Raw genomic sequence first — 12,208 nt, 5'->3', positions numbered from 1 at the left:
GCTATTCCCTTTCTTCTAAGGGGTTTTTGCCCTCAATAGTAGATATAATGGTCATCTTAATTAAATTCACCCATTCTCTTCCATTTTAGTTCACTGATTTCTAAGATATTGATGTTAACTTTTGCCATCTCCTGTTTGACCACATCCAATTTACCTTGATTCATAGACCTAATATTCCAGGTTCTTATGCAATACTGTTCTTTATAGCATCAGACTTTACTTTCACCACCAGACACCAGACACATCCACACCTGAGTGTCATTTCCGCTTTGGCCCAGCTTCTTCATTCTTTCTGGAGCTATTGGTACTTGTCCTCCACTCTTCCCCAGTAGCATATTGGACAGCTTCTGAGCTTGGGGGTGGTGGTGTCATATTTGTCACCCCAAAAATATCATATCATTTTTCCTTTTCATAGTGTTCATGGGGTTCTTGTAGCAAGAAATCTGGAGTGGTTTGACAGTCGCTCCTCCAGTGAACCATGTTTTGTGAGAACTCTCTGCTATAATCTGTCCATCCTGGGTGGCCCTGCATGGCATGGCTCATAGCTTCATTGAGTTTCCACAGCCTCTTTGCCATGGCAGGGCTGTGATCCATGAAGCAGAGCAAATCCTATCTGAGAAACAGTACTATGTATTGGATGTAGATTCAAAAAATATACATTCTTCTGAACTTTGAACTTTCTGGTATTATCATACAGGAAATTTTGTAACTTAGTTCTAAAAGTCCATTGTATCTTTCACTCAAATTAGCTGCTTCAGAATTTTAGGGAACAGGATAAGACAAGTGAATTTAATAATAACGGGGCCATTATGACATTTCATTTGCTATGAAGTAAATTCCTTGATCAGAGGCAATGAAATATGGAATGACAGTGTGGAATGAAATGTACCATGACAGTGGATAAGGAATCCTGTAAATGCACAGATAGTTGTTTCAGCAGAAGCACTGCCTGTAGGGGAGGCAAATCTCTATCTAGAGTAAATATCTATTCTAGTAAGAACAAAACACCAACTCTTTCCTGATGGAAAACTGTCAAAGTAATCAGCCTACTACCATGTAGCTGGCTAACCACCCCCATTAATGGTGAAATACTGGGGACTCAATGCTGGACTTTGTACTGGCAAATGGAGCACTCTGACATGACCTTAGGCAAGCTGTCTATGTTAAGTGGAAGTAAATGATGTAGGGCTCACATGTAACCTTTGTTCTGATCATCATTTTGCCTTTTCATGAGCTTATCTGGTGATGACAAGTGTGGCTGGAGAAAGAGGTTAACTGGTGACCACAGAATGGTTTTCAGCTACAAGTATTTTTAAAAAAATACATTACTTTATATTCCTAGAGTCTTGTGCAGGTCACAGGATTAGACCAGTTCATTTGTCTTATTTTAATTTCTCTGAAGCATTCTCAGTTCTAGGAAAATGGAGTGGATTGATCACTTTCAAGTTGCTTTTAATCTTCTCTCTAAAGATTCATTTTAATTGTATATGTCTCTAGTTTGTTGATTATTATTGGTATACAATGTTTCCATTGTTCAGATAGTTTCCTGTCAATTATGTGGATTTCTGCTTTTTCATACACTGTAGTGACCCAAAGACTAACTGAAAGTGCAGGCTAAATGTATGCATTTGTTCTACTGTCATTAAGGACATTTCCTAATGGATTTTTCTTTGAATGAGAAGTCTGATGTCAAGTTATGAGTATATGAGTGGACTGTATAACCTATCAAGTCTTAATTTAGCTTGGTGAGTACCAAACAGACAGTTGGAGGCTTCCAAGAAACTCAGACCTCCTCGTAGCCTTCTCCTACAGATGTTTGGTCTACAGACTCCTCTGTTCTGACCTTCAGTACAATTCAAACCACTTTATGCCTTCCAGAAATTATCAAAATATCCAGTCAAATGATGTGATTCCACTCACCTTCTGTTACAGAGTTATTAATTGAGTACATTATTTTTCACTAGAGTGGCACATTAAGAAAGAGGTAAAATATACACTTTTGAAAAATCCAGATTTCAGAAAACATATTTCACATATAAAGAATATATATTCTGTATTTAGAGAATATGATTCCTTTAAAAAGATACTTTGAAAATCAATCTGTATTGTTTAACAGTTATTTAGGTGTTTAGCATGATACCATTTTACTAAATTCAGCCAGTTGCCTGCAACACTGCTGGAGACTGAGGACAGCAAGTGTCATAATTCAAAAGAAGGCCTGAGACAGGAGGGCCAATGGTATAGATTCCTGCCTGAGTACAAAGTCTTGAGAATCAGGATCACCTAGAGCACCTAAAGATCAGTGTCAACCAGGCAAGCAGAAACTGAATTCAACCTTCCTCTGGCTTGCTGTTACATTCAGACCCCTAGCAGACTGGATGATGCCCGGGTACATTGGGAGGACATTCAGACCCCTAGCAGACTGGATGATGCCCGGGTACATTGGGAGGATCATGCGCTTTACTCAGTCCACCACTTCCATACTAATCACTTCTGGAAACAGTCTCACAGACACACTCCCAAATAATGTTTAATCAGATAAATGGACAGCCCACATCCCAGCCATGCTGACACATAAAACTAACCTTAAAATCTATCCATAATCACCATGGCACCCATACATATCTCCTAAAGCCATATGTTATCTCCACATATAAAAAGAATAAAGTTATATTCCACCTAACATAACACACCCATTTGTGGATAATGGAAAAGTACTATCTCCTTCCCCAGAAAAGTAGGTAAATCCTTTGAGTGATATTTATTTCTCTCCATGATAAACGGTAACTTAAATACTATAATGGCAAATGAACAACCCTCAACCTCTATATTATACAGTCAAGATATCCTATGCACATGCCAAGGAAAGAAGACTGGAAAGAAAACTAAGACATTTACTCTCTGTTCAGTTCAGTTCAGTTCAGTCGCTCAGTCATTTGTTCTACACATACACAAATGTATCCACATCACACTAAGGAAGAAATCTCTTGGCAATTACAGTCCTCATATCTGTAACAGCTCACACGATTGTAGCTGATATTTTAACTGAATTACTTCTCTACATATTCTATATTCCTATTGGCTTCAGGAAGGCTCTCAGGTGAACACTGTTCTTCACCTGGTAGGGTAAAGCAAGCTTTCATTCCTGAAGAGTCTGAGCCATTAGAAGTACTGTCTGGCTTGTTTGTTGAAGTCGTTCAATGACCTTAATCATGGGAATGAAAACACTGAGAGACTAGAGAATCTTCTCTACCCCAGACACTCTTTTCCTTGCTCCCTTTGTAGAATAATCTAACTGCGTCCTGGTAGTTGTCATCAATCACCTCGGCCACTACAGAATTTCTTGTTTTGTCTGCTGATTCAGAGGAATGCAGACCCAAGGTACTGAGTGTCAATCTACTTTCAGCTCAGTGGAATCATGATTTTGTGTTGCGGTAGAAACATTCCTCCTTCTGTTAGAGTGTAAGTCCAGAAGGACAGAAAAACACAGAATTTGGGAGCCCACTGAGTGGTGACTGAGGTGCTTGAGAAAGATTGACTGGTGTCTATACATTGTGTGTTTAATTCCTCAGTCGTGTCTGATTCTTTGTAACCCCATGGACTGTAGCCCACCAGGTTCCTCTCTCCATGGGATTCTCCAGGCAAGAAAATTGGAGTGGGTCTCCATTGCCTTATCCATGGGAGCTTCCTGACCCAGAGACAGAACCCGGGTCTCCTGCACTACAGGTGGATTCTTTACCATCATCTTAATCACTTAATGATAATATCCTATTCTGCTGAGATCACTTTTTTGGGTGAACATTTGCATGGGACACAAATACCTTCATGTTTTTTGCCCATTCAGAGAGAGCTATTAACATAACTCTTCTACAGATCTCTTTGTCATTGATTTCCTATCATATTCCTTCAAAGTCAATGAATATTCCACCAAACCACTGGACACAATCAATAAATTGGCATATAATCACACAACTGTCCATTTCTCCTCCCAAAGAAAGTGTACAATCAGGTGCAATAGTCAAAGACCTGCTCACTGGAAAGTTCTTCCTTCACCACTGTCCTCTGCAATGTTACAGAGAGGAGCTGTAGTGCAGCAGCTGTCCACTTTATGATGGTGCATGCATGCCATTCAGAACCTCAGGCCTCAGTCTTCTCAGTCAACTAATCATAAGGACATAGGCCCAGGCTGGGAGACAGAAGCCATTGCAGCAGGAATGAAGGCAAATAGAGTTTGGACCACTGCTTTAGTAACTTACTTGTGCCCTTAGGGCCTGTTCCTGCTTGATCAAGTTTATATATACTAATTTCATTTGATGAAGAAATGCTTCTGTGCATACCCAACTGACAGAAAGTGACAGGGATACTATTCAGCTTAGCAAGGGCAGCTCTGGTATCATGGAAAATTGATGGCCATGGTTAAACATTCTTTTCCTCCTAAGGCCCACTAGCAGGACAATGGTTGTTTCTCTAAATTAGAGTAGTTATCTAGAGGATGGCAGTGCTTTGCTCAGAATTCTAAGGGCATGCACTATGATCTACTTCTAGAAGTCTGTTAAAGGTGCCGAGCTCTTCCACTGCCACCTCCAGAACCACTTCTTGTGCTGGATATGGCCCACGAGCACAATGGCTTTTACGTTAGCCTTGATATGTTGGAAAGCCTCCTCTCCTGAAGAGAAGTGAGGTCATTCAGTCGTGTCAGACTCTGTGATCCCATGGACTTTAGCCTACCAGGCTTCTTTGTCCATGGGATTTTCCAGGCAAGAATACTGGAGTGGGTTGCCATTTCCTTCTCCAGGAGATCTTCCCAATCCAGGGATTGAACCCGTGTCTCTCGCATTGTAGGCAGACGCTTTACCGTCTGAGCCACCAGGGAAGTCCCTTCTCTCCTGAGCTTCACTCAAAACTAGTAGCCCTTCCTGTTACTTGGCAAATGGGCTGGAGGAATACACCCAGATAAGGATAATATTGCCTCAGAAATCCATAGAGGCTTCTTATTGTCAGGCTAATCTTTTTGTGCTTATGAAAGCACAGTGAACAAAAGGTTACATTTGGTTACAAGAGATTCTCACCTTTCCTCACCTTTCTTCATCTGCTACTCAGACCCTGATCACCCAATTTTCTGTCAGTCTGGAGGTTTCTGCTTTTCTTTGTCTGTCAATGGACTCTTGCTGTTTACAAGATGCATGATTTCCTGCTTCCTGCCCCCATTTCGCTGCTCTTCCCTAGCTACCTGCATGCTGTAACATTCCCCCCTCAAGGAGCCTGGACCCTTAAAATCTTTTACTCATCATGCACCAAAGCCAAGACACTTCTTTGTTGTTGTTCAGTAGCTTAGTAGTGTCCAATTCTTTGCAATCCCATGGACATCAAGTTCCCCTGTCCTTCACTATCTCCCAGAATTTGCTCAGACTCATGTCTATCAAGTTGATGATGCCATCCAACCATTCCATTCTCCAATTCTCTTCTCCTTTTGTCTTCAGTCTTTCCCACATCAGAGTCTTTTCAGGTAGCAAAAGTATTGGAGCTTCAGCTTTAGCATCAGTCCTTCCAATGAATATTCAGGGTTGATTTCCTTTAGGATTGACTGGTTTGATCTCCTTGCTGTCCAAGGGACTCTCAAGAGTCTTCTACAACACCACAATTCAAAAGCATCAGTTTTGGGGCACTCAGCTTTCTTTATGACCTGGCTCTCACATCTGTACATGACTACTGGAAAAACCATAGCTTTGACTATATGGACCTTTGTTGGCCAAGTAATGTCTCTGCTTTTTAATATGCTGTCTAGGTTTGTCATAACTTTCCTTTCAAGAAGCAAATGTCTTTTAATTTCATGGCTGCAGTCACCATCGACAGTGATTTTGGAGCCCAAGAAAATAAAATCTGCAATTGTTTCCACTTTTCCCCCTTCTATTTGCCATGAAAAGATGGGACCAGATTTCATGATCTTTGTTTTATGAATGTTGAGTTTTAAGCCAGCTTTCTCTCTCTCCTATTTTGACATAAATAATGTCATTATTTTTCTCAATAAATGTTTAATGGCAACTTCTCTGTAAATATCTAAAGGCAAATCTGAACATGTGACCACCATGTTCAAAATCCCTTAGTAGTTATCCTTTAAGTTGGGTAAAGAACAAAGTACCAGACCAGCCTCTAGATCCTCTGTGATCACTCACACTGGCCTCCTTTGTCTACTTTGTCTCCACTTTGCTTCTCTCTTTGCACACAAGCTCCATTTGCCATTTTCCTTTGTTTCTGTATTGTTTCTGTAATGATCCAACTCTCTGAGAAGCTAGGCGTGCAAATGAAGGAAGTCTCTGAGGATGGCAAATATCCAGACACAGCACTCTGTGAGAAATGATGCTCCTCAGGAACCACCTCTGACCTACCAAAACAGAATTTGCATTCTAAGAAAATCACCAGGAGATTCATAGGAATTAAAGTTTGAGGAGCCCTGATCTTGGCTACCTACCACTGTGGTCTTTCATTTTGCTTTTCCTTTGCTCTTCCTAGGAAGATTTCTTATCAATTTTCACTGTAAAGTGGGGAGTTAGGTGTGGGTCTGGATGTGAGTTACAATTTCCGTGAGTAGGAGGATTTTCCTGTAGTTTGCTTCTGAAGAGAATCTAGAACTTTGATGTCATTAAAATCATGTATAGTTAATTAAAACCATACTGGCAGAATATCAAAATTCATAGATAAACTGGAGTTTGCATAAACATGTCAGAAATGTGTTCTGTGTTATGCAAATATAAGTTAATGTTTATGATTTCAGAGACTGCAATGCCCTGTGGAACAACCTGGATTCCTCATAAATGTCCAAGTACATAATGCCCAGTGGAAAAGCTTAAGTTTGTCCTAAAGGGAATCCTTGGGCACTATCTGGGGAATTTTAGTTCATCATTCCTTCCTCTTTTGGCAAAAGCATACAGTTATGCAATGGTTGACAATTCTGTTCAAAACAAATTTATATAAACATTTTCCTGGGCCTGGAAAATGAAGCTCCCAAAATGAATCTGTACAAAATGATGCTGCCTGTGTTATTGCAATTGCAGTGCCTGAGTTCTATTTTCTATTAATATTTCAGCAAGTCGAATGCTAAAGGGATTTCCACAATTTCTTAACAGATATTGGTGAGAGAGAATGATTTTTATAATATTTATTATTTTTATAGGAAGTTGAAATATTATTAAATTTGTAATAATTTTGATTTGGTTTATAAGATATCAAAATATCCAGTTGAAAATGGAAAACAGTGAATAATCTGCATATTTTATTATTGTGAGTAAAATTTGGACAAGCAAAATAGCTCTAAGACTACACTGTATTCTTTAATGATATACTATTATCTGATTAAAATAATTAGAATGATTCCATAGCCTAAGTTTTGGTTACCAGACTGTTAAACAATAAAAGGCAGTTTAGGAATTTAAGTCAGAACGTTTCTTGTAAAAGAAACTTTTCTGATAATTGTATCAAAACACTTATTTCATTTAATTAAGCAGATTCTCTGCATTTAAGTCACTTAACTAGTTAATCACTTAAATAGTAACCTCTACTTTGTAACCTACTTCTGACAACAGTTTCGCTGAAAAAAACATATATATAGAAAAATGCAAAAAATGTTCCTCCAGTGCTCTTTTCAGCTTTATGACTTAATAATTACCTACACATTGAGCTGAACATTTTGATTATTTAGTTTTAGGACTGCATAGAGGAAAAGTGAAAGCGAAGTCGTTCAGTCATGTCCGACTGTTTGCAACCCCGTGGACTGTAGCCTACCAGGCTCCTCTGTCCATGGGATTGTCCAGGCGAGAATACGGGCATGGGTTGCCATTTCCTACTACAGGGGATATTTCCAACCCAGGGATCAAACCCAGGTCTCCCGCATTGTAGGCAGACACTTTACCATCTGAGCCGCCAGGGAAGTCCTGCAGAGAAGAAAGACCAGCCCAAATAAACATACATTTAATAACTGTAATTATTGGCACTGATTATTTGTATTGCCTATATGAAATTTCAGTCTTTGGCTCTATTTTTCTGCTATCAAACTGGTAGAAAAGCAACAGCTGTCAAGTAAATCCATCAGAAATTCTAGGGAAAGTCAGCTCTAAGCACAGTAATAGCAATGATACTAGGCACTCATAGTATATTTACTAACAATACAAATTTATAAGGTAAAATTAAAATGAAAGTTCCTGTTCCATACACGAATTCCATAGAAAAACAAACTTTGCAACCCCATGAGTTGCACAGCATGCCAGGCTTCCCTGTCCATCATCAACTCCTAGAGCTTGCTCAAACACATGTACATTGTGTTGGTGATGCCATCCAACTATCTCATCCTCTGCCATCCCCTTTTCCGCCTTCCTTCAATCTTTCCCAGCATCAGGGTCTTTTCAAATGAGTCAGCCCTTTACATCAGGTGACCAAAATATTGGAGCTTCAGCTTCAGCATCAGTTCTTCCAATGAATAGTCAGGACTGATTTCCTTTAGGATTGACAGGTTGGAGTTGCAGTCCACGGGACTCTCAAGAGTCTTCCCCAACACCGCAGTTCAAAAGCATCAATTCTTCAGTGCTCAGCTTTCTTTATAGTCCAGCTCTCACATCCATACATGACTACAGGAAAAACCATAGCTTTGACCAGACGGACCTTTGTTGGCAAAGTAATGTCTCTACTTTTTAATATGCTGTCTAGGTTTGTCATAGCTTTTCTTCCAAGGAGCAAGCTTCTTTCAATTTCATGGCTGCAGTCACTATCTGCAGTGATTTTGGAGCCCAAGAAAATAAAGTCAGCCACCATTTCCACTGTTTCCCCATCTATTTGCCATGAAGTGATGGGACCAGATGCCATGATCTTCATTTTTTGAGCTGAGTTTTAAAACAGCTTTTTCGATTCTCCTCTTTTGCCTTCATCAAGAGGCTCCTTAGTTCCTCTTTGCTTTCTGCCATAAGGGTGATGCTATCTGAGGTTACTGATATTTCTCCCAGCAATCTTAATTCCAGCTTGTGCTTCATCCAGCCCAGCATTTCACATGATGTACTCTGCATATAAGTTGAATAAGTAGGGAGACATAATTGACATACTCTTGACATAGCCTTGACATACTCCTTTCCCAATTTGGAACCAGTATGTTTTTCCTTGACCAGTTCTAACCTTCTTGACCTGCATACAAATTTCCCAGGAGGCAGGTAAGATGGTCTGGTATTCCCATCTCTTTTGAATGTCCCACAGTTTATTGTGATCTCCACAGTCAGAGGCTTTAGCGTAATCAATGAAGCAGAAGTAGATGTTTTTCTGGAAGTCTCTTGCTTTTTTTATGACCCAACAGATGTTGGCAGTTTGATCTCTGCCTTTTATAAATCCAGCTTGAATATCTGGAAGTTCTCGGTTCAGGTACTGTTGAAGCCTAGTTTGGAGAATTTTCACTATTATTTTGCTAGCATATGAAATGAGTGCAATTGTGTGGTAGTTTGAATAGTTAACCCTAGATCTAGTTCCTTCACTCTAAATTCATGGGGAAAGTCAGTTTTCAGAATTTTGGCTTCTAAAGTGAATGACAGTTTTTGTGTAATATCAAGAATCATGTGGCAGAAAAGAGGATGAGATGATGTAGCAAAATCCATTTTAATTTAACTCCTTCACATTTACTTCCTTCTTTTTACCTTATGCATGCTGTCCACTGGGTAAGTCATACAAAGTATGCTTTCTGCCACCTCAATGATTCCTGAGTCGTCATTTCTATTAAGCTCTTGGAGAATCATACTGCTAGGTGTATGTCACTTAAATGTTCAGAGGATGTTCTTAGCAAAAATTGGTCACTGTATCTGAGTTTTCAGTCTTAATTTTTGATGATCATCTAACCAGACACCAACTGACTATTTTACCTTTACTTATAACTCTTCCCATCTATGGTGATTCTACATCCTGATTTATTTTGATTTGTCTGCCTTCCTCAAAATTTTCAATGCCATATCACACATGGAATAAAAACTTCACAAACGTTTTAATCACTTGGGGAATATTTATAAAATACATACTACTAGATCTAATCTATGACTTACTGAGTCAATTTCTACAGTAATACCTCAGAATCTATATTTTGTACCAAAACTCCCCCAGACAATTCTGTTATGTAATATGGTACAGAAATCCCTGCATAAATGTTCCAGTTTACTGATCAATATTTATGATACCAGGGTCTTCACCCTGCAGCCTATTTTCTACAGTCAAGTGTTTATTTTAAAAAAAACGGTGAAGACACTCCACATCTCAAAAATTTTCAATGTCTGTCTATTCCTTGAAGAAGAAAATTTAAGGTCTTTCACATGGCATTCAATTCATTTTATAATCTAGGCCCTTCTAACATCTTGTTTTTTTCTTTTTGGCTGCACTGGGTCTTCGTTGCTGTATGCAGGTTTTATCTAGTTGTGGTGAGCAGGGGCTACTTTTCACTGTGGTGTGCAAGCTTCTCGTGGCACTGGCTTCTCTTGTTCCAGAGCACGGGCTCTAGGGCCCACGGCCTTTAGTAGCTGTGGTAAAAGGGGTCAGTAGTTGTGATGAATGGGCTGAGTTGCCCCACAGCATGTGGGATCTTCCTGGACCAAGGATCAAAGCCATGTCCCCTGCATTGCAAGGTACACTCTTAACACCTGGATCACTAGGGAAGCTCCACCTCTTTACTTTTGATGCATAATGTCTTAATGTCTCCTCTTCTATACCTGTTAATTATTGTACATACTTTGAAATAAAATAGTTGCATTTTTCTAATCTAATAATTTTCTAAATACTTTTCATGTATTTTAGAAGAGCAAATAATGTAAAGGGCATTCAGGTTCAGGGTATGGTTTTATTTCAATTATTTTCACCAAAGTTTTTTTCTTAAATGATTGATGACTCTCCTTTTTACATTCACTATATTTGATTTCAGAGGCCTTCTATAAAGGATAAGGAAAGAAAAAATGCAACAGAGCTGACAGCGTTTGTTCTCACAGGACTTACATATCAACCAGAATGGCAAATCCCTCTGTTCGTGCTCTTCTTGGTTATGTATATCTTCACTATCGTGGGGAACCTGGGTTTGATTGCTGTCATCTGGAATGACCCTCACCTTCACAACCCCATGTATTTATTCCTTGGGAGTTTAGCCTGTGTGGATACTTGGTTATCCTCCACAGTGGTCCCCAAGATGCTGGTCAACATCTTCCCCAGGAATAAGAGGATCTCTCTCTCTGAATGCATAGTGCAATTCTTTTCCTTAGGAGTCAGTGGAACCACAGAATGTTTTCTGCTGGCAACAATGTCATATGATCGTTATGTAGCCATATGCAATCCATTACTTTATCCAGCGATTATGACTAACAGACTATGCCTGCGAATGTTAATTTCATCCCTTACAGGTGGCCTTCTTCATACCTTACTTCACACAAGCTTTTTATTCAGATTAACCTTTTGTAATTCTAACATAATACATCAATTTTATTGTGACATCATGCCATTGTTTAAAATTTCTTGTACTGATCCTTCTATCAATGTGCTGATGATATTTATTTTCTCTGGTTCAATTCAAGTGTTCACCATCCTTATTATTCTTGTCTCTTATACACTAGTTCTCTTTACGATTTTAAGGAAGAAGTCTGCCCAAGGCATAAGGAAAGCGTTCTCCACCTGTGGTGCCCACCTCCTATCTGTCTCCCTATACTATGGGACTCTTTTCATGTATGTACTCCCTGGATCCACACGAGCAGATGATCAAAATATGATGGACTCTCTATTTTACACTGTCATAATTCCTTTCTTAAATCCAATTATCTACAGCCTGAGAAATAAGAAAGTCAAAAATTCACTAACAAAAATGTTAAAGAGAAATATTTAGGTCCAATACTAGTATGTGTTTTATTACTTGAAAACAACACAAAACTATGTAGATTAGAGTTCAATTTTGTTTGCATTCATAACTACCCTATTATTTTAATGACAAGATTTCAGTACTCAATAAATTTTTTAAGGTATTTATATACCTTATTAAAAGAGACAGGGAATTTTAATCAAATGTTCATATCATGCTAAAGTAAGTGAAGCAGAATTTAAAATGGGAAATTCCCTGGCTGTCCAGTGCTTAAGACTACACACCATCAGTGATGGCCTGGGTTTGATCCTTGGTCTAGAAACTAAGATACTACAGGCTGCATGGCACAGGCAAATAAAT

At 39.1% G+C, this 12,208-nt stretch overlaps 1 protein-coding gene across 1 annotated transcript; it reads left to right on the top strand.

Annotated features, from left to right (window-relative positions):
• Positions 1-7,794: 7,794 nt before the first annotated feature.
• LOC120852921 (olfactory receptor 5H2-like) lies at positions 7,795-11,875 on the top strand. The gene is made up of 2 exons (XM_040226410.1): positions 7,795-7,802; positions 10,957-11,875. The coding sequence occupies exons 1-2, from the start codon at positions 7,795-7,797 to the stop codon at positions 11,873-11,875; spliced, it is 927 nt and encodes a 308-aa protein (XP_040082344.1).
• The last annotated feature ends 333 nt before the right edge of the window (positions 11,876-12,208 follow it).

Source organism: Oryx dammah, unplaced genomic scaffold (genome assembly GCF_014754425.2).
Source record: "Oryx dammah isolate SB20612 unplaced genomic scaffold, SCBI_Odam_1.1 HiC_scaffold_2, whole genome shotgun sequence".
Classification (NCBI taxonomy): domain Eukaryota; kingdom Metazoa; phylum Chordata; class Mammalia; order Artiodactyla; family Bovidae; genus Oryx; species Oryx dammah.
Note: the sequence above shows the minus strand (reverse complement) of the source record. Positions and strands in the feature narration are given on the sequence as shown.